Raw genomic sequence first — 21,208 nt, 5'->3', positions numbered from 1 at the left:
AAAGCTTAGCAGCTTCTTAAGATTCATGTATTTATTTCACAGACAGAGAGAGAAAGAGAGCACAAGTAGGGGAGCAGCCGAGGGAGAGGGAGAAGCAGGCTCCCCGCTGAGCAGGGAGCCCAACGAGGGACTCAATCCCAGGACCCTGGGATCATGACCTGAGCGGAAGGCAGAAGCTCAACAGACTGAGCCACCGAGGCACGCCTCAATTTTTTTTTAAAGATTTATGCACTTTACTGCGTGTTCTATCTCAATAAAAGTTAACAGTGATGCCTAATAATAAGGATGACAATGAGTGCTTGGGTTCTGGGCAGGATCTCCTTAGACCCTGACCCCGTCGCCTCATCATGGCTCGTTCACAGGACCCCTAAGGCACAGGGGGAGCTTTTCTGCAAAGGACTGGAAATAGGAACACAAGGCTTGCAGAGAAAGGGTCCAGGACTGGCACTCAGCACTGGCCTTAATCAGCCCACGTGCAAACACTGTGTCCCCAGGGTGTCTGGGGGGCAGAGGGCACTGCCCAGTGCCGCCTGGACAAAGGTGTGGACAGACGTACCTCTGGCCCAAAGTGGGGGGCAATGGCTCCCCTTAAAGCAGCAAATTAAATTATTAACAGGTGAAACCTCCTCGGCTGGGTGAACCAAAGTACCTTCTCAGGTTCTGATGCCCTTAAATAATCAACGAGCAGGGCCTGTCACCCCATACGCCAGACTGGGGACCCCGATGAGGCACCCAATATCGCGAAGGTATAGAAATGAGGCACCCAATGTCCCGACTCTCACCGAACATCTACATGCCCTGCTGCTGAGAACAGCGCGCCCCATGGTGCGTGGAAGAGGCATCATCTAGAGGAATTTACAGTGGGACGCCCCCTGTCGGAATGGGCGAGTTAGTTCACACCCTGGGGGAGAGGGAACACTCAGTCTCCATCGGACCCCATTGTCCTGCTGCAAGCCGGACCTGAGGAATGCACGCCACTGAGAAAGGGGAGAAGTACCTTCTTTGAGTAAGAGTAGGGGAGGTTGGACGTGAGCTCTCCGGGCGAGGACTAGGGAAAGAGCAGTGACTAGATCTGTTCTGCTAACTGATACCCCCCACCTCCCTATTTCTCAGAAAACCCCCTCATCATTCAGCTTTGCTCTGCTTTCCTGTACAAACTCAGTTCAACCCTGTCTTGTCTCTAGACCTCAGTTTCCCCATGTGTCAGAGAAAGTGGCTAGGATTTAAACTCTGCCCACCACGGCCTCCTTCTGGGAGTGCACGGCAGGATGACAGACGCGTCCAAAAGGGGCACGACCCCATCCTGTGCCCCTAGCAGGCATGACTAATCAAACTTTGTACTCTCTCCTATTGATTCCGAGCACCCAGAGCGTCGGAGTCCTTGCCAGGGACACACACACGTCAGAGTGACATCAGCCGTTAGTCAGATCTGGACTCAAGATCGGATCACTTCAGGTCACACAAACCAGCTCCCCAAACCAGGTGTGAATGGGGCTGTTAGAAATCGCTCTGTATTTGGGGGGGGGGGTCCTCCTGGCAACAGCCCAGGTTGGGGAGTTGGAGGTGGCCGTGGCGGTAGGCAGCGCTGCAGTTTTGGCCCAAGGCTGACCTTAGGACCCCTCCCCAGCAGCCCCAACCCATGGGCTTCCCCCCCACCATGGCTCCCCATCCCCTCCCTTGCTATTAAAAAAAGAAAAAATATGGCTCTGTATTCTGGGAACCTAATTATAGATCTGATACAAGGGAGTCCTTTGTAAACACCAGCATAGCCATATTACAGATATCCATGTATCTGTAAATACGCAGACATATCCCAGCAGAGGGTCAGGCCAGTGAGTCTGTGAAGGGGTTTCAGACGGGGCTTGGCCCTGAAAATGGCGGGTCCTGTGGCCCCGAGGTCCTGCCCAGAGGGGTCTGTTGAGACAAAACCCTAAGAACAGGATCCCTGCACTCTGGGACAGGACCCCCACCTTCCAGGGACCACTGAACACCTGGGCAGTCGCAGGACAGAGGCGTGGCCCACGGGGAGCTCACAGAAGGGTGCAGCTGTGGGAGCCCAAGGCCCAGCCTAACAGCTGCTGCCTGAGATTGCTGTAGGGCGGGTAGAGGAATTCATTGAGCTTCTTCAGGCCCGAGGGGGAGAGCAGGCAGGAGCGGTGGTGGGAGAAGGTGTCGAAGGTGAACTTGCCGTGGTACCTTCCCATGCCACTGTTCCCTGCATGGGCACAGAGGTGAGGGCCTGAGGTGGGCAGCCCAGCCAGCCTTAGCAGCAGCCCCCTCCCCACGCGGGAGCCCACGGCTGGCACGGCGCTCAGGGAAAGTCAAGCCACTCCAAGAGCCCAGATAGGGAAACTGAGGCCTTGAGAGGCCCAGGGCCTGGATCAAGGCAGAACAGAGAGTGAAGGCAAAAGTGGGCCCTCCCAGGTTGGGAGTACCAACCCGGTCTTCCCTGGGGGTGGGGGCTGGGAGCGGACGAGGGCTGGGCTCACCGACGGCCCCCAGCGGCAGGGACGGCAGAGACAGGTGAGCGAAACCTTGGTTGCCTCCGAAAATGCCGCTGCTGGTCCGATCCAGCATCTGGGTCACTACCTGGGGGGAGATGGGAGAGGCCCAGTGGTGGGCTCGTCATCAGGAAAGAGGACTTGGGTCCCCCACCATTCCACGGGGAGCAGAGAGTCTCCCTGTTCCCATCTTCTACTGAGATGTCTCCCCCCAGAGCTTTGCTCTGCCCCCTCTCCTCTGCAGGGACTCTGCCGGCCCATTCAGAGCCTTTGCATGGTTTAGGAAGACGGGGCTCTCTGGGTAGAAAAAGGCACCTCTTCTCTTAGTGGAAGCTGCCCCAGCCAGGGCAGACAGCTGGCCAGCCACACATCTGACAGTCTGTGGCCTTGCCCAAGCCCCCTCTGCCAGGAGTCCTTGTGCAGGCAACCTCTGTCCGGGAGATGTTGCTCCTAACCCTCCCACCATGGGCTATCAAGGGGAAGGTCACCTGTCTGCACCTTTTTCAGCCCCTCCCTTGTCCCAACCCTGCCCCAGCCCCCCACCTGGTTGCTGTTGGAGAAGGCGTACAGGGCCAGGGGCTTCTCCCGACGGTTGATGAAGTCGATGGCCTCGTCCAGGCTCCTCACGTTCACGATGGGCAGGATGGGGCCGAAGATCTCCTCCTGCATCACCGGCTCCGTCTCCTGCACGTCCACCAGCACCGTGGGGGCTGCGGGCACAAGGGACCCCTCAGCGCTGGGGCGGGACGGGGGTGGGTGTGGGCCACGGGCAGGGCTCAGGGGCCTTCCAGGGAAGAGAGCGTCCCCGCAGCCCCCAGGGAGGACGGCGAGGGGGTGTCCAGCCCCGGCGGGGGCCGAGGTGGAGCAGAGGTCGGGGAGGCAGGAGTCCAGGCTGGGCGAGATCGCGTGGCCCTGGGAGCCTCGAGGCGGGGCGGGGCGACGAGGGGTCGGGGCGGGGCGACTGGGTGTCGAGGGTGGGGCCCAGGCTCGCGGCCCAGGCTCGCGGCCCAGGCTCGCGGCCCAGGCTCGCGGCCCACGCGGGACCCGCGTCCTGGAAGGGCCTCGGCCCTGCGACGGCTCACCGATGTAGCGCTCGCTCTCGTCGCTCTGGCCGCCGATGGCCACGCGGCCGCAGCCCAGCAGGCCCCGGAGCCGCTGGAAGTGCTTGTCGCTGATGATGCGGCCCAGGCTCGGGGAGCTCTGGGGGTCGTCGCCGTAGAAGCGGGTGATGGCGCTCTGCAGGGCGGGCAGCAGCCGCTCCTGCGTGTCGGGGCTGCACAGGACGTAGTCGGGGGCCACGCAGGTCTGGCCGCTGTTGAAGTAGCGGAAAAAGGCCACGCGGTTGGCCACGCTCTGGGGGTCGCAGTCTTCGTCCACGTAGCAGGGGTTCTTGCCCCCCAGCTCCAGCGTGACGGGCGTCAGGTGCTTGGCGGCTGCAGCCATGACGATCCTGCCCACTTGGGTGCTTCCTGGGGATATAAGAGTTGACCGCCGGCCATGCTCAACCAGCCTTGGTTAGATGGTCCAGGCACCACTTCTTCGGGTCCATTGTACCTTGTCTGCTGGGATCTGCCCCAGGCCCTGCTGCCCCAGCGGTCCACCCTGTAAGGCCCAGGGGCTGATTGCCATCTGGGATGCTCGCCACTGCTGGCCACCACCTCTCCTTCGGCAGCCTTCTCTCCCCACCCCAACCAGGACTCTGGTTGAGGCCACTCTCACCAGTGAAGAAGATGTGGTCGAACTTGTGCTCCAGCAGCTGCCGGGTCTCCTGGGGCCCTCCCAGCACCACGGCAAAGCAGCTCTGCGAGGCAGGGCAGATGGTTCAAGGTCCTGGGGCCAGCTGGCCCTCCGGAGCAGACAGGGATAGGGGTGTGCGACCCCGGGGGCTGATGGGGTGGGGCCATCCTCACCTGGTCCAGGTATCGAGGCAGGACCTCAGCCAGGACCTTCCCTGTGCCCTTACTTAATTCTGATGGCTTCAGCACCACGCAGTTCCCTTCAGGGACAGATGGGGACATCGTGGGGGAAAGGCCAGTGCCCCACACCCACCCAGGGCAGAGATGCAAGGAACATGCCAGAGGCCAGGGGTACCACATAAATGGAATTCTGGGGGCCTCCTTTGGGAAGGGCTCCTGGGCGGGCTCCCCACCTGCCGCGAGGGCGCCCACTAGCGGCATCAGGGTCAGGTGCACCGGGTAGTTCCAAGGGGCGATGATGAGCACCAGGCCCAAGGGCTCCTTCCGGATGAAGGCTGAGTCCAGGGAGAAGACCTTTGGTTCAGGACACGTGGTAAGGCGCGACCCTGGATCACCCCAAAGCTGCCCCCCAGGGTCTTTGAGGGGCATGTGGAGTGGAGCCTTCGTGAGGAGACCGAGGAAGTTAGAGACTGGGGGCGGGGGTGTTGGGAGGTGAAAAGGCCTAGGCTGGAGCCCCCCCACCCCCACCCCGCTGCGGGCAGCGGCTCACCAGGTTCTTGGCCACGTATTCATCCTTCATCCAGGTGTGTAGCTTCTGGAGTACCAGGTCGACCTCGTTCTGGCATATGAGGAGCTCGGATACGTCTGCGTCAAAGGCTGACTGCAGCGGAGAGAGAATTCAGGGGTCGGGTCTGGGGCTGGGCAGGGAGGTGACCTAGTGCTTGGGATCCCCAAGAGTTCCAACCCTGGGGTCATGGAGAGAGGCCCCCAGAGGCCACACAGTGAGCACAGTGAGCGGTGAGGAGCACGGGGCCCCTGGGCAGGTGGCCCGAGCTCCAACACTGGGACTTCGGGCAAGAGCCTTAACCCCCATGCACCTCAGTTTCCCCCTCAGTAACATGGGAGTCGTGGCTCACGGGTTTGGATGACTTAATGCTGCCGCACCTTGTGTGCCAGAAAAACGTCTGTGAAATAAACGGGAATGAACCGGGGGCACAACCAGTCCTCCACCCCACCCCCCGCCCGCCGCCCCGGCCCACCTTGTGCAGGTCCTGCGCCAACGCCTCCCGCAGAAGCTGCTTGTTTTCCTGCAGGAAGCGGCCGAGGCCCTTGAGCTGCGCCGCCCTGAACTCTGCCGGCCTCGTCCGCCCTGTGCTGAAGGCCTCCCGCAGCCGCCGCAGGGTGTCCGCGTAGGGGTCCATGCTGCAGGGAGGGGGCAGCGTGGGCCGGGGCTCCCCACCTTCTCGGGCATCCTCCCTGCGCTCCTGGCTGCACCTCTGTGGGCTCACGGACACTCCTACAAGGACTCCCGCGTGACCCCAGAGGGCCGGAGCTGCCCCCGCACCCCTCCAACACGTGTCCCACCATTTCCTCCTGAGAACTTGCTGGAGGAGCGAGGCCTGAGTGGGCCGCTGGCAGGGTTGACCCGGAGCCCCCGGAGCTCTGCCTGGATTACCAGCATCGCCCTCCCTCATCCCGCTCTCTGCCTGGGCTTCACACCATCAGCCCGGCTCTAACTTTGTCAGCGGCCCCCCAGTACCTCTCCAGGGCCAAAGGCCTCGGCCCTGAATCACGGCCCAGAGTGGAAGAGTCTGGGCTGAGTCATGGCCCCCAGGTGTCCCGATGTCCATCCCCGGTCCCTGACGGCAGCTCAGTCTTACCTTTCCCAGGTGAGGTGTGTCCTCACTGTGTACACTTGGAGTGTCTGGTGACAACCTCAGACTCGGCTTGTCCAGGACCAGATCCCCAGGCCCAGCCCCACTCTTGCCCAATAAATGGGGAAGCCAGGATGGGTGTGGACGTGCCCGGAGGGGTTGGAGCTGGCCTGCTGGTTCCTGCTTCGCATCCAAGGCACCTCCTTGCCTGCCCCCTGCAGGGGAGCAAGGACTGGGGGCTTACTGACCTGGCTGTTTACCAGGGCAGGCTTTGGCTGGGTCTGGGCTGTGTAGGAGACACAGCCGACTTGGCCAGTCCTCCCGGACCTCACAGTCTCAACGTGGAGGAACAATGATACTGAAAACAGTTCACAAACAGGTTTCGTGGGCCACAGGCCTACAGGCTGAGGCCAGCGAGAGGCCCCACCGGCGGGTTCCAGCTGCAGCGGGAAGGAGAGGGGCAGGGGCAGGCTCCGGGAGGGCTGGGGTTCTGGGCAGAGGGACTGGCATGTGGTCAGGTTCTGGGAAACGAGACACAGCTAGGCAGGGCCTTCACACAGGGAGCTGGGGCTTGGAGTGGGCGGGGGGCCCACTCCGGAGCACAGACAACACAGGAAAGACAGCTGGTCTGATTATGACCCCTCCGAGGTACTGGGGGGCAGGGGGGACCTGATTTACCCTCCTCACACCTGCTGTGTGGTGGCTTCGGTCCCAGTCTGCATGGCCCTTGGCCCCTAGCCCCACCAGCGCTGAGCCCTCGCCCTTCTGAGATTGACTCCGAGCATCTTTCTGTGGCTTCCAGAGGTTCCGCAGTGAGAAGGCAGTACTTTCAGGGGCAGAAATAGACAGTAAGCGTCGCTTGTACAGCCATAAACCAAAGACTCAGCTCCAGCTTCGCCTCCCAAGCAGCTTTCCCTTTCCTCTCCCAACACCCCAGCCGTCCCCGTCACAGGCTTGGTGACACCTGGCTGGTCCCAGTCTGCCCATGTGCTGCCTCGTCCCCCAGTCTAGGAGCTCCTTGAGGAGGAGGGGGTTTGTCCCTGCCCACCCACCCCCACCAGGCCCAGAGGGAGGGCTCCTCGGAGGGTGCTGGAGCCCGGGAATCTGAAATCCAGGCACAGCCAGAGTAGGACAGTGCCTGCCTCCCTGAGCAGAGTCAGCTCCCGGCCCCGGCCCCTGCCCTGTGGCTCCATGTTTCACATTGGAGACTCCCGGGCCCCACACACCCCAGTGTGGGCTCAGACCCTGGGTTCCTCCCCGCACCTTTGCCTTCTTTGCCTGACATTCCGCTTCCGGAAGCACTGACTCCGCTCCTATCCCTGGTCTCACCCCTGGCCCTGCTGACTGCCAGTGTCCCCCACACCGCAGCCCAGCTCCTAGCAGACCCCCATGCCCATGCCTGGCAGGGGAGTGGCCCTGGGGAAGCAGAAGCTGCCTCCTACTTCACGGCTCTAAAACCTTCCCCAGGCGGGGTCAGGGGTTGGCTGCGGCTGGACAGAGGACAGGTCTGGCAATTCCAGGCTGTTCTGGGGGTGCTGACAGGGGCTGGCAGGAAGTTATCCGAGGAGAAAAATCCCCCAGGGGATTACAGGATAAAGTATCGGTGGGACCTGGCAGCAAGTGCCAAGCAGCGTTTTATGGCCCACCCAGGTCCCGGCACCGACTCCTCACGTCCACCATCCCCTCCGTCCCCACGCCACAGGGGCCCTTTATCTCCCCTCTCCTGACAAGCCCAGCGGGAGTCCTTGGGGCGGAGGAAGGGGCCGGGGCAGCTGCAGGAAGCCTGGCTGGGCGAGGCACCTGGCTGCACCCTGGGCAAGTCACTTAACCTCCCCGAGCCTCTCTCGGTGAGAACAGTGAGTGACCGGGTCCCTGAGAGGATCACCCAGGAAGATGACCAGAATAGATAAGACAGGTCACAGCCGCTGACGCAGTCAGCGCTCCTAAAGGATGGCTACTGACACAGCCTCAGCGCCCGCCTGAGCGCACAGTGAGTTCTGGGAAGCAGGAACACGGGCTCGGGTTCTGTCCCCTCCCTCACCGGTTGTCCGACCCCGTCCTTCCACCAGCCCTGACTGTGGTCCAATCCGACCGAGACCACCGGCTGCGGAGGGCTGTGAGGAGTGGCTCCGGGCAGAGCATGGGAGAACCCACCAGAACCCCCCCGGGCACCCCGACATCACCCTTGCCCCAGACCCGCAGAGTCAGCTTAGCAGGAACCGCAGCTTATCACAGCCCCCAGGTCTGAGTCTGGGCCCGGGCCGGAGACGGCAGTGGGGTTAGGACACCGGGAAGGGAGCCTCAGGGCTGGCGGGGCCCATCTAAGAGCAGAGCGTGAGGGTAACAGCTGAGAGGGCCTCCTGCCTCCCACCAATGGGTGATACGCACTTCGGATGGCTGACGCGTACCTTAATGAGGCTGTTAAAACAAAACGAAATGAAACGGAACAGAAGTGAGCTGCCCAAATAGCTCAACAGCCACAGGGCTTGGGGAAGCAGAGAATAAGACCATTGTAAGATGTCTCTGCAGCCCCATTTGACCAGTTTCCTGTGGCTGCTGTAACAAATGGTCACAAACGTCGTTGCTGAGAACAAAAGAAATGTATGGTCTCTCGGCTCTGGAGGCCAGAAGTCCCAGATCAGGGCCCTGCTTCCTCCCATGGTTCCCGGGCAGAGTCCTTCCCTGCCAACCACCTGCAGTGGCTGGGAGGGAAGAGCCGCCTCTCCGGGCAGACGGGATACAAGCGAAAACATCTGAGGACAAGAGGAAGCCCAGTGCGCTGCGTGTCAGTGAGACAGAGCAGGGGGAAGGCCGGGGACAGACCAGGAGCACCTTGGAGTGGGTACAGCCACTGGAAGGCAGACGCTTAACTGCTCGAGCCACCCAGGAGCCCCTTGAGGATTCTTTTCCAGGAGTTCTGTTGCTACCGGGGAGCCAAGGATGGGTGGTGGCTGGGGCTGGGATGGGTTCAGAGTGGGGAGATCTGGGAGCACATACCAGTGTTTATGGGGTTGAACCAGGTGGGGAGCCCTTGTCGGGGGAAGGTAGAGGGGCAGGGCATGTGGGGTGAGGGCCGGCAGAGTTGGGGGCAGAGAACGAGGGACGAGGGACGGATTTCCTCTGGGGATTTCTGTGTTTTCCATGATGTAACACCAGCCAGGGAAAGGAGGGAGTAGGGGAAGGAGGAAGACGGATGTGACAAGGCTGAGGACAGAACAGTGGCTCTGGTTGAAGCCTGGGAGGTTTGGCCCTGACTTCCCATTGCGATCTGACAGGCTCCTATGGACTGAGTGGGGCCCCTCTAAAATCACATGGTGGAATTTACAGAGTGTTCCCTTTGTGCCGATTACACACATTGGTGTAACATCAGATATGCGTCTCTCGGTGTTTCTCTTGGGTGCGTATCTGGGATCACGATGTGTAGGTGGTATTTTCATCTTCAACTTCCCCAGGTATTGCACACATGACCTTTGGAGGATATTTGCCTCCAAAGAGAATAACTAATGGAAATTTCCCCTACCGTTGTACGAAAGCTCCCCTTGCCCCATATCCTCTCCAACACTTGGTATTGTCAGATTTTTGCTTTTGGCCCATAAGTGTAGTCAGTTGAACAGTGCCCTTCCCTCACCCCGCCCCCCTCAAAGGTATGTCTATGCTCTAACACTGGGCATCCCTGAATGTGACCTTCTATGGGAAAAGAGTCTTTACAGATGTAATGAAATTGAGGATCTTGAGATAAGATCATCCTGGGTTAGCCCCAGGATCCCTCAATCCTATGATGAGTGTCCTCACCAGAGAAAGAGATTTGAGATAGAAGAGGCGGCGGCCACGGGAAGATGAGACAGAGATGGCTGTGAGCGAAGGAAGCCCTCCGCCCCAGCCCCCAGAAGTGGGAAGAGGTAAGGCAGGACTGTCCCCTAGAGACGCTGGACAGAGTGTGGTCTTGTTGTACCTGGATTTCAGGTTTCTGATCTCCAGAACTGTGAGAGAATTAAATATCTGGTTTCTAAGCCACCAAGTTTGTGTAATTTGTTACCTGGGTCCTAGGAAACAGACACAATGGGTACTTAACAGTATCTTACAATTGTTGTAATTCATATTTTACGAGTTACTGCTGAAATTGAGCATAGTCTCATTTGCTTATGGGCTCTTTGGGCTTCTTATCAGTTTTTTGTTTGTTTGTTTGTTTGCATGGTTTTCTACTGTGTTATTTTTCTTTTGTCTTATTGGTTTGTAGGAATTTTTAAAAATATTTTTAAAGAGATTTTATTTATTTATTTGACAGAGAAAGAGAGAGCACAAGTAGGCAGAGAGGCAGGCAGAGAGAGAGGAGGAAGCAGACTCCTTGCTGAGCAGAAAGCCCGGTTCGGGGCTCGATCCCAGGACTCTGGGATCATGACCTGAGCCGAAGGCAGAGGCTTAACCCACTGAGCCACCTGGGTGCCCCTAGTTTGTAGGAATTCTGTATATTCACAACAGTAACCTTTTGCTGTATATCTATTTTTTTGGTAATGAATAAACTTTATTTTCTAGAACAGTTTAGGTTCACAGCAAAATTGAATGAAAAATACACATACTTCCGATCTACTGCTTTAACCCCCACACGCACCCTCCACATCCCTCACCAGAGCGGCACAGGTGTTAAAATCGGCGAATCCACCCTGACCTGTCATCATTTCCAGACTCCACAGTTACACTGGGGTTCCCACTTGGTGTTAGACATTCTCTGGGTTCCGACAAATGCATAATAACATGCATCCACCATTGTAATATCATAAGGGATAACTTCACTGCCCTCAACTCCTCAGTGCTCCATGCCTTCACTCCGAACCCCTGACAACCACTATATATTTTTTTTTAACTGTTTCTATAGTTTTTCCTTTTCTGGAATTCCACGTAGCTGGAGCCACACAGCATGCAGACTTTCAGATTGCAATCTTTCACTTAATCATATGCGTTTAAGTTTCCTTCATGTCTTTTCATAGTTCAATAACTCATTTCTTTTTAGCCCTGAATAATATTGCATTGTCTGGATGGACCACAGTTTAGTTTATTTATCCATTCACCTTTGGAAGGACATCTTGGATGCTTTCAAGTTGTGGAAAGTATGAATAAAGCTGTTGTATACATCCATGTGCAGGTTTTTGTGTGGACACACGTTTTCAAGTCCTTTGGGTAAATACCAACTATTTCATTTGAAATTTTTCCTGCTCAAATGGTTTCTGAGAGTTCAGATATAATTCTTACTTTTGTTCCTCTATAGATCAGGTATAGATAACATACCCACCCCCGTTCCTTCCAAGATTTTTTCTTTCTCTTTGATTTTCTAAAGTTTGAATGTGATATGCCTAGATGTAGCTTTTTGTGTGTTTATGTTACTTGGTGTGCTCTGAGATGCCCAGATCTGTGGTTTGGTGTCTGATGTTAATTTGGGGAAATTCTCAGTCATCGTTTCTTCAAATATCACTTCTGTTCCTTTTCTCTTTTCCTTCCGGTTTCCCTGTTACACGTGTGTTATGCTTTTTGTTATTGTCCCACAGTTCTTGGATATTCTGTTCTATTTTTCCCCCAATCTTTTTTCTCTGTGCTTTTCTATTTTTTTTTTTAAGATTTTATTTATTTATTTGACAGAGAGAGAGATCACAAGTAGACAGAGAGGCAGGCAGAGAGAGAGGAGGAAGCAGGCTCCCCGCGGAGCAGAGAGCCCGATACGGGGCTCGATCCCAGGACCCTGAGATCATGACCCGAGCCGAAGGCAGCGGCTCAATCCACTGAGCCACCCAGGCGCCCCTGTGCTTTTTTATTTTGGGGTTTTTTTGTGTCATATCTTCAAGCTCAGAGATTTTTTCCTCATCCGTGTCTAGGCTGCTAATGAACCCCTAGAAGGCACTTTGTTACAGAATTTTTGATCTCTTGCATTTCATTTTGATTTTTTGTTAAAGTTTCTGTTTCTGCTTACATCATCTACTTGTTATAGCATGATGTCTGCCTTTCCATAAAGCTCAGCATGTCAGTCCTAGCTTTATAAAATTCCTGTCTGATAATTCCAAGATCTGTGTCATTTCTGACTCTGGTTCTGATGCTCGTTTGGTCTCTTCAGACTGTTTTTGGCCTTTCACAATGCTTTGTAATCTTTTTTTTTTTGAAAGGGGGACGTGATGCACTGGGTAGAAGGAACTGCGTTGAAGGTGGGGAAGCATCAGGGAGGGGAGGCCGTGGTGCAGTCCCGTGGTTATGTCTCCACTCACCATTTTGGTGAGCCCGTGCCCCTTGACTGAACTTGAGTGTATCTCCATTTTTTCTTTCCCTAGATGGAATGGGATGGTTAGAAGGGCCTGGACTTGCACATTTCCCTTTCTCCAGGTGGGGTAGGCTCTCATAAAACCCGAGAGGTTAGGCTCTGGTAAAATGGTTTCTGCTGAGGGCAGGCCTTGGGAACAGAAAGCTCTGGCATGTTTCAAAATAGTTCCTTTTCCCTCCCCCTGCTGGAAGCATGAAGGGATTTTCCCCCAATACTCACTGTAAGGATCAGGTAGAACTCCTGGAGGTAAAACTCATGAAATTTGCATGGAGGGGTCCCCCATGACTGGGGCCCCCTGCATTTTTTAACTCTCAGATTTATCCACACTGAGCTCCAGAAATTCCCTGTTCACAGTTCAGGATTTCCTGTGCTGGCGCTGGGTCCTGTAGAAGTTTCTTTTCGTGGGTGTGTTTCTGCTCTCCAAACTTGCATTTCTCTATATCCACTTGCTTGTCTCTCCAATTCTGGGGAGAGCAGTTTGCCCTGGGATTTCACTTCTCTGACCGCGTTGATGCCTCAGTTGGTTCAGTTTTGTACTTGTGGTTAAGAGGAACTGATGACTTCTCAGCACCTTGCTGGGCTGGAAGCCAAGGAGATATCTTGAGAGTTTCTTCTCGCAGCTGACAGCTTGTAATCCCACTCTGTTTATGGTACCTTTTGTGGAATGGATTTTAATTTAGTCTTGAAGAAGACAGGACCAAGCCCTGACATCTGGGAGCTGGGACAGCACGACCAGCCAGGACTTGCTCTCTCCTGTTGAATAGGAACAAGTCCACAGAGTAACAGAATCAAAGACATGCAGCTTTGATGGATGGAGACAAAAACAAGACCATTCCCTAAACTGACTGAATGCTAACAGGCATGAACACAGTCCAAACCACAACAGCAGCCACACATTCCTCCATCCTGGTCGTGATATGCATGACGGTGCCTGTGGGTCAATTGTAGCTTTACCTTCCTGCTCATCTGCACTCTGTATAGATAAAATATGTTCAGATACTCAGTCACAGAGAGATCCCTGCTCTAACAGCCTCCGATCCAGAGCAAAGCCCAGCTTCCTCAAACCTCCCTCCAGTTACTCGATGCAAACACAAACCCTCTAAGTCTTTTCCAACACCCTCTTATTGAGACACCTTACAGTTCTCCATGGTCTCAAAAGCAATAAATCCAATTTGTTCAAAGATGAATGTGTTCTTACTGAGCATTGTCTAGAGGACATTGACAGTATAGTCCAATTTGTTTTGACTTTAAGATTTGTGCTTTTTATATCTTTTTAAGAAAATTTTCTCTACCCTAAGCTCATTTTTAAAAGTTGGGTTTGTGTGTGTGTGTGCAGTGTGTGTGTGTGTGTGTGTGTGTGTGTGTGTGTGTGTGTTTCTCCCCAAAGTCAGGTTTCCACATTAAGTTCTGCTAGAATTTATTTATTTTCATGAATTGTGTGAAGCAGAGATCTAATTTAACTTTTTTCCCCCATACATATAACACATTGTTCTAGCAACTGGTTGGATGACAAATCATTTGTAGTAAGTCCGTTTCTGGGTTGTGTAATCTATTTCATTGCCTTGTTTATTTCTCTATCCCAATACCAATACTATACTGTCTTAAAGACTGTTGTTTAATAAAAATCTTGAAATCTAGTAGGGCAAGTTTCCCTACCTTGTTTTTCTCCCGAATTATCTTGGCTTATTCTTGGCCTATTTGTTTCCTATAAACATGTTAATATCAGCACACCAAATTCCATGAAAACTGCTGTTGGGGTCTTGATTGGAAGTGTTTAAATTTATAGATCACTTTTGGTGAATGTGACATCTTCCCATCCATTAACATGGTATATCTTTCCACTGATTTAGCTCTTTATTACTGTCTTTCAATACAATATTATAAATTTTTCCATTAGCACATTTTTAGCTAGATGAATACCAAGGTAGCTTGTTTTTACTCTAAAAATCATACTTTCTAAAAAGGTATAGGAGTATGGGAATGCAATTTATGTCTTTGTATTAATCTTATTTTCATTACTGGTTCTAATGATAGTGAGGTTTGCATGTACATGAAGATAAAATCTATAGAAATTGACAGGTTTTTTTCTTTCTTTTCAATTCTTACATTGCATTGGTTTTTCTCATTCTAATGTGTGCACTAGGACCTCTGGTACAATGTTGAATAAAAGCAAATGAGAGAGGGAATTAGGGTCAAGTTCTTGTCCTTAATGGACTGTGAGTAATTCACCTTTAAGTATAATGTTTGCTGCACACTTCTGGCAGATTTCTTTGCCTTTCTTTGGAGAATTTTCTATACCTAGCTTGATGAGAAATCTTGTTTATTTTGTTTATTTAAATCATAAATGGATATTGAATTTCATCAAGTGTTTTCTCGTCATCTGTTGAAATGGTCATATGCCTTTTCTCCTTTAATCAGTAAATATGATGAGTTGTATTAGAAGAAATTTGCTTTTGGTGGGGCCTGGGGGGCTCAGTCATTTAAGCATCTGACTCTTGATTTTGGCTTAGGTTATGATCTCAAGGTCATGAGATTGAGCCCCTCATCAGGATCCAAGCTGAGTGTGGAGCCTGCTTAGGATTCTCTCTCTCCCTCTCCCTCTGCCTCTCCCCCCACTTCCCCCCCAACCCCCCAGCTCATGTGCACATGTACGAGGGGCTCTCTCTAAAAAAAAAAAAAAAAGGAAGAGAAAAAAGAAATTTGCTTTTTCTATATTGCAGGATTAGGTTTGTTAATAAAATATTAAGCATTTTTGCATCTCTGTTCATGCACGTAATTAGCCTTACTTTCTTTTTCTGTTTTTAATGCCCAGGATGGTCTAGCTTTATCAAGTAAGTTGAAGAGCATCCTCTCTTTTTTGTCCTCTGGAAAATGCATGTAAGTTTGGAGTTACCTCTTCCTTGAATAGTTAGTAAAACTCTACCTATAAACCCAACAGGTTTAAAGATTTCTTTGTTGTTGCTGTGTCATATGTATGTGTAGAAAATCTGAGAGATTGTACAAGTCTGAAGGTAATTGTGATAGACAGCTTATCAGATGGCTCTTATGGGTCCTGCCTCCAGGCACTTATGCCCTTGTGTAATCCTCTCTCCTCGGGTATGGAATGGACCTAGTAACTTGCTCCTAAAGAATGAAATAGAGCAAAGGTTATATCATTTTAAAGACTCGATTATAAAGGATTATGAGTCATGGAATATTAAAAGCATTGTGCACCATGACTTAATGGAGTTTATCCCAGGAAGGCAAGGGTGATTCAACATCAGGAACCAATCAATATAATATGCCACATTAATAAAATAAAAGAGAAAAAGCATTATCATATCCATAGATATTTTTAAAATTGACAAATTCAACACACTTTCATAATCAAAACCACTCAGCAAACTAGGAATTGAAAGGAACTTTCTGAACATGATAAGAAGCATCTATGAAAAACCCATAGCTAATGTCATACTTGGTGGTGAAAGACTGAGAACTTTCCCTTCCCAATCAGGAACAAGACAAGGATGACTGCTTTCACCATGGCTGTTCAATAATTTCCTGAAAGTCTAGCTGGAGTATTTAGGCAAGAGAAAAGTAAATAAAAGGCATTCTAATAAGAAAGTAAGAAGTGAGAAGTTGGGGCACCTGGGTGGCTCCGTGGGTTAAGCAGCTGATTTCTGTCAGGTCATGATCTGGGGGTCTTGGGGTCAAGCCTTGCGTGGGGCTCTGCTTAGCAGGGAGTCTGCTTCTCCCTCTCCCTCGGTGCTCTCCCTCCCTCTCTTGCTCTCTCTCAAATAAATAAACAAAATATTAAAAAAAACACAACAAAGTGAGAGTTCATACAGGTGATATTACTCTATATATAAGAATCCTGAAAACATACGCTCCCACTACTAGAGCTAATAAACCAATAAAGCAAAATCGTAGAATACAAAGCCCACACTCAAAAACCAGCTGTCTTTCTATATACCAGCAACGAGCAATCCAAAAAGGAAATTAAGAAAACAATTCCATTTACAATATCATCCAAAGCAATAAAATACTGAAGAATATATTTAACCAACCCATAACAGTTTTCTTACTTCCTTTTCCAGCCTTCACTGACTCTGTTCTGAAGCCCCAGATTTCAGCTAACAGCCTGTTCAAGGCAATTTAGACCTTTCTCTGACATGATCCAAAAGCCTTTCCAACCCCCACAACACCCTCACACTGGCCCATTCCAAAGCCGCCCCCTTGCTTTTAGCCGTTTGCTATGTTAGCTCCCCACTTCCGGGTATCAAAATCTGTCTGCTGCTTAACAAATCCCCCCTCCCAAACTCAGTGCCTTAAAATAACCATCATTTAGGACCGAAGTTTCTCTGGGTCGGGAATCTGGCTGCAGCCCAGCTGGGCCCTCCAGCTCAGGGTCTCTGGTGGGCTGGATGTTGTCACCCTGGATTTTGGAATGGCTATGAATCAGCAGCCCCCGGCGCCTCCCGTCCCCTTCCTGCAACAGAATGCCTACAGCAGCTATCCTGTGTGTGACCGGGGGACAGAGACTCCATGCTTTTTGTTTTGACCACGGATGGTTTTCAAGCCCCCATCCTCCCCTTGCCCCCCCCACCCCCAATCTGGGCAGCCTGATAAGAAGACCCATGTGCAGCCCTCATTCCTTGGCACTTTCCAAGTTTCAAACCAAATTTCAAATGCCAACCATGGAAACCCAAGCCTGCATACTGGCATCCCCCCACCCCCTGCCCCGGGTGTCCCCTGAAGTACAATGAAAGCCTGAAGCCACATGCTCTTAATTAGTCAGTCTGAGCCTTCTCCTTGGGGAATCCTTTTGCTGTTTATTAGGTGAGTAATAGACATTATTTCGTGTCCATCGCTGCCTATGTGTCATTTATCCCAAGATCCGTAAGTCCCTGGGCAGGGGGGGTGGCCTGGCATACAGCAGGGGGTGCCAGGCACCCAAGTGAAACCCTTGGTTCTGTGAACAGGGTGGCTGGACCATGACCACAGGCAATGGATCTTCTCTCTGCTCACTGACTGGGTTCACGCCACAGGTGGAGGGCTTGGGCAGCCTCCGTAGATGGGGGCATGTCTATGCTCCAGGCGGTGCCGTTTCTGTTAGTTCCTCTGGATTTTCCCAAGCCTCTGCCCTACATCCTGCTGCCTGAGGATCCTGACCCCGGACTGCCCCCCAGCAGGGCCAGGCCCTTCTTCTGAGAGAAGAAGGCTAACAGTCCTGTGTCTCAGCCAGCCGCTGACCCCCACCTTTCCCAAGAGTTCCCCAGAAAGGGTGGTTGATCTCTGGGGGGTGGCCACTGTGTGTGAGCACCACGTGCTGATGTTTGGAGCCTGGCGTTTGCACAGCAGATGGCCCACCTGTGTTCCACAAGTTCAAGGTGCTTCTTTGGGGTTGCCGTTCTCACTTTGCTGCTATATGCTGACCCACTTTGGAATGTGCTGCAGGAAAAAGGAAAAAATGTAAATAGAATGTTCCCTAAAATATCCTGAATTGCAGAGAGTTTAGATAACTTTACTGCAGGTCACGGGAAAAATAATAGCCCTTCTGACCGTGGTCCTCGGGGGAGAGCTGCAGGAAAGAAAAGGGCTCGGCTGCGGGCCATGCTTCCACTCACATTGCAGCCCCCTGGCCCCTTTGGTTTCAAGGTCGTCCTTTGTGGTGTGTAGGACAAGGACCTCAGGGAGCTGGCCCCTTTGGCTTACCACTCAGGATGGCTGCCCCTGGGTTTCTTGGGTGAAAAGCTGCCTGCTTCAGCCCGCACACACACGTATTGCCTCGGAACAGCCAATATACAATACAAAATGATTCAACCTGTCCCAAGTTTTCAACAAGTATCCTAAGATCTTACCTTCTTACAAAATACAAAAGGCTTAGCTCTCTCTGGGTCCCCCCCCCTTTTTTTTTTAAAGTTTATTTATCTGGGTAACCTCTACACCCAACATGGGGCTCGAACTGACAACCCCAAGACCAAGAGTCGCACGTTCTCCCAACTGAGCCAGCCAGGCGCCCCCCAAAGGCTTTTGAATCCCACCAGACTCAGCTACTAACAGTCTACTCTTGACAGGAAGCCTTACGGATAACGGAAACAGTTAATTAACACGTATTTTGTATGCTATATGTATTGGGTACCATGTTCTTACAATAAAGTAAGCTTGTGAAGTTTCCATCCTGTGAAATTCCAAGCATAAGTGGATTTGGGCAGTTCAAACCGGTGGTGTTCAATGGTCAACTATATGTCTCCTCCTTTATCTTTTTAAAGTTTATTTATTTATTTTTTTAATAATCTCCACACTTAATGTGGGGCTCGAACTCACAACCCTGAGACCAAGAGTTGCACGCCTTGCGGACTGAGCCAGCCAGGCGCCCCCGTATGTCTCCAACTAGAATTTCCACCCATAGCCTTAATCAAACAGCGCCGGGTTTACCAGGAGCCAAATCGGCCCTTTCTTCTCTGATCAATGCCGGCTGCGCGCATCTTGTAGGGACTTTAATTAAAGCTATTTTCCCTCACTCCACAGACCTACAATTATCCCGAAATTTTCAACCATCATTACGCCAGTTGTACGCCAGATTCCTTTCCTTTCAATGCGAGCTTTACTAAAATATACTTCGCGTACCCTGACATTCACCCCAGTAGCAGACAATCCGTAGAGGCTTTCAGTATATTCATAGAATTGGGCCACCATCACCACCGTCTACGTCTAGAACGTTGCCATCACTCCAACGGAGAGACCCAGACGGATCAGCAGTCACTCGCTCTCCCCATTCCCTCGGTCCCTGACCCCCATAAGTCTGCTTTCTGTCTCCAGGGACTTGTGTCTTCTGGACCTTTCACAGAGATGGGATCCTGCACCATGTGGCCTTTTGGGACCAGCTCCGCTCACGGAGCTGAATGTCTTTGCAGGTCCCTTCCACACCACCAAAGCTCCTGCCTGCCCGCAGGACTCCCAGCTCGGGCCTCCCCTTAACCAAAACAAAGATCCAAAGCCGCCCTGGCCCCTCATTCTTGTTTCATTCCAGACCCACGGAGCCTCCTCTTGGGGGCTCCTTTTGCTGTTGACTGTGTGATGAATACGTTTAATGCCGTGTCCATGGGGGCCTATGTGCGCGCGTGCAGGAGTTGGGGGAGGGATAGAGGGAGAGAGAGACTCTCAGGCAGACTCCCCGCAGGGCTCGATCTCATGACCCTGCGATTGTGACCTGAGCGGAAATTAAGAGGCGGACGCTTAACCGACTGAGCCACCCAGGTACCTCAAGCCATAACTACTTTTTAATGTTAATTTCTCGACTTTAGGGTGCTCCTAGACCATACAGACAGGGAGCCTCCTTTGTAGGCACTCCAAACTTTTCTAAGGCATGCCTGAAAACACAAAACTCTTAAGAGAAACTTTTTTTCCCACTCAGAGCCCCAAGTTCCTTACATCTTTCTGTATCTGTGGGTGGAATTTCTTCTATTCCTTTCCCTAAAAGTGTTGCTTTTCCATGGTCCCAGCTTTCTGCGTGGACTTAATACCAGTCCCCTGCCCGGTAAGTGTTGCAGCCCTCAGTGTGTGGTCCGCGGTGTCAGAGCCCGGCCCTTCCCACCCAGAGAGCCGCAGCTCTGGCATCCCTGCTCCCTGACCTGGGTTCCAATCCCTCTTCAGTTTGGGGCCTGGAGAACTTTCCTTACTTTCTCAAGAGCTCAGCGACATATTTAAAAAACAAGCTTATTTCTTATCCAGCCTCCACAGGTGTTTCCGAAAAGAATTTCAGGCTATCTGACCTGCTGCTGAGAAGTTAAAAGTCATTCAGGTCTCAGACTGTACCTTCTTGCAGTCATTTAATTTGAGAATCTTCCTGGGGCACCTAGGTGGCTCAGCCGGTTAAGCCTCTGGCTCTTGATTTCGGCTCAGGTCATGGTCTCAGGGTCCTGGGATCAAGCCCCGCATCCAGCCTCTGTGCTCAGTGGGGAGTCTCTTTGAGATTCTCTCTCTTTCTCTGCCCCCGCAACTCATGCACACACACACACACAATCTCTCTCTCTCTCAAATAAACAAATCTTTTTTAAACATAAAAAAAATTAATTTTTTTGGTGCAGAGTGACCAAATCACAGAGCCACTCTTGGAGCAACAATGGCGGTCAGAGTCAGAGCAAGGACAGCCCCAACACGGAGTCTGACCTTCCTTCCACTCAGAGGTCCAGCAACTGCGCCCGGCCACTTTATCCAGAGGTGACGGAGACGAAGCGGCGTGATACCGATGTCATACCTTACAACCAGACCTGGAGCTGCCAAGGGGCTGGGTGTTCACATGTCGCAGCTGGATGAGCCCAGCCTCAAAAGGGCCAGCCTGCCGTGGGCACTTACACCACCCGACCTGCACGGTGCGTGGCTGCTCATGCGTGTGGCCCGTTATGTGTGTGAACACACGCGCAGTGCCTGTAATGTGGATCTGTGTGCAGCCTTCAGGTGTTGCCTGACACTCGCTGCCTGACACGTTTGCGTGTGTGTTGACTGTCATGGGTCCGTGTGCGGGTCTCGCCCGCCAGCCAGGAGGAGCGATGCGGCGTGTGACATCTTCTCATGGGGAGCTCACCTGGCACGAGGAGCGTGATCAGAAACCAAAGTCCCCTCCCAAGTGGCTGCTCCCCGTTCCTGGGCCACCTTCCCATCTGTTCAACATCAGAGTCTTTGGTATCTGGAGAGACGCTAGACATGACTCTGGACTGTGGCAAATTGTAGACCTATGCCCGCCCCCACTCCACCTTGCCCGACACACCCAGGGGTCCGGGCTCTTCTGAAGAGCACCCGGTCCTGCATTCAGAGGCTTATTATCCAAGCGTCTGCTCAGCTCGGACCGGAGTT

The 21,208-nt window shown here is 52.5% G+C and overlaps 1 protein-coding gene across 2 annotated transcripts; it reads right to left on the bottom strand.

The window, feature by feature from the left end:
- Positions 1–2,030: 2,030 nt before the first annotated feature.
- ALDH3B2 (aldehyde dehydrogenase 3 family member B2) lies at positions 2,031–7,357 on the bottom strand. 2 transcript variants are annotated; one of them, XM_046016477.1, is made up of 10 exons: positions 7,299–7,357; positions 5,458–5,620; positions 4,968–5,078; positions 4,651–4,771; positions 4,412–4,497; positions 4,221–4,302; positions 3,584–3,970; positions 3,045–3,211; positions 2,490–2,589; positions 2,031–2,215 (listed from the first exon to the last, which is right to left on the bottom strand). In XM_046016477.1, exons 1-10 carry the CDS (start codon positions 7,355–7,357, stop codon positions 2,031–2,033), a joined length of 1,461 nt encoding a protein of 486 aa, XP_045872433.1. The 2 variants fall into 2 exon arrangements, with proteins under 2 accessions (XP_045872433.1, XP_045872434.1); XM_046016478.1 differs by lacking the exons at positions 4,968–5,078; positions 7,299–7,357 and having other exon boundaries at positions 5,458–5,680.
- Between the last annotated feature and the right edge of the window lie 13,851 nt (positions 7,358–21,208).

Source organism: Meles meles, chromosome 8, assembly GCF_922984935.1.
Source record: "Meles meles chromosome 8, mMelMel3.1 paternal haplotype, whole genome shotgun sequence".
NCBI classification, from domain to species: domain Eukaryota; kingdom Metazoa; phylum Chordata; class Mammalia; order Carnivora; family Mustelidae; genus Meles; species Meles meles.
This window is presented reverse-complemented; position numbering and strand designations above follow the sequence as displayed.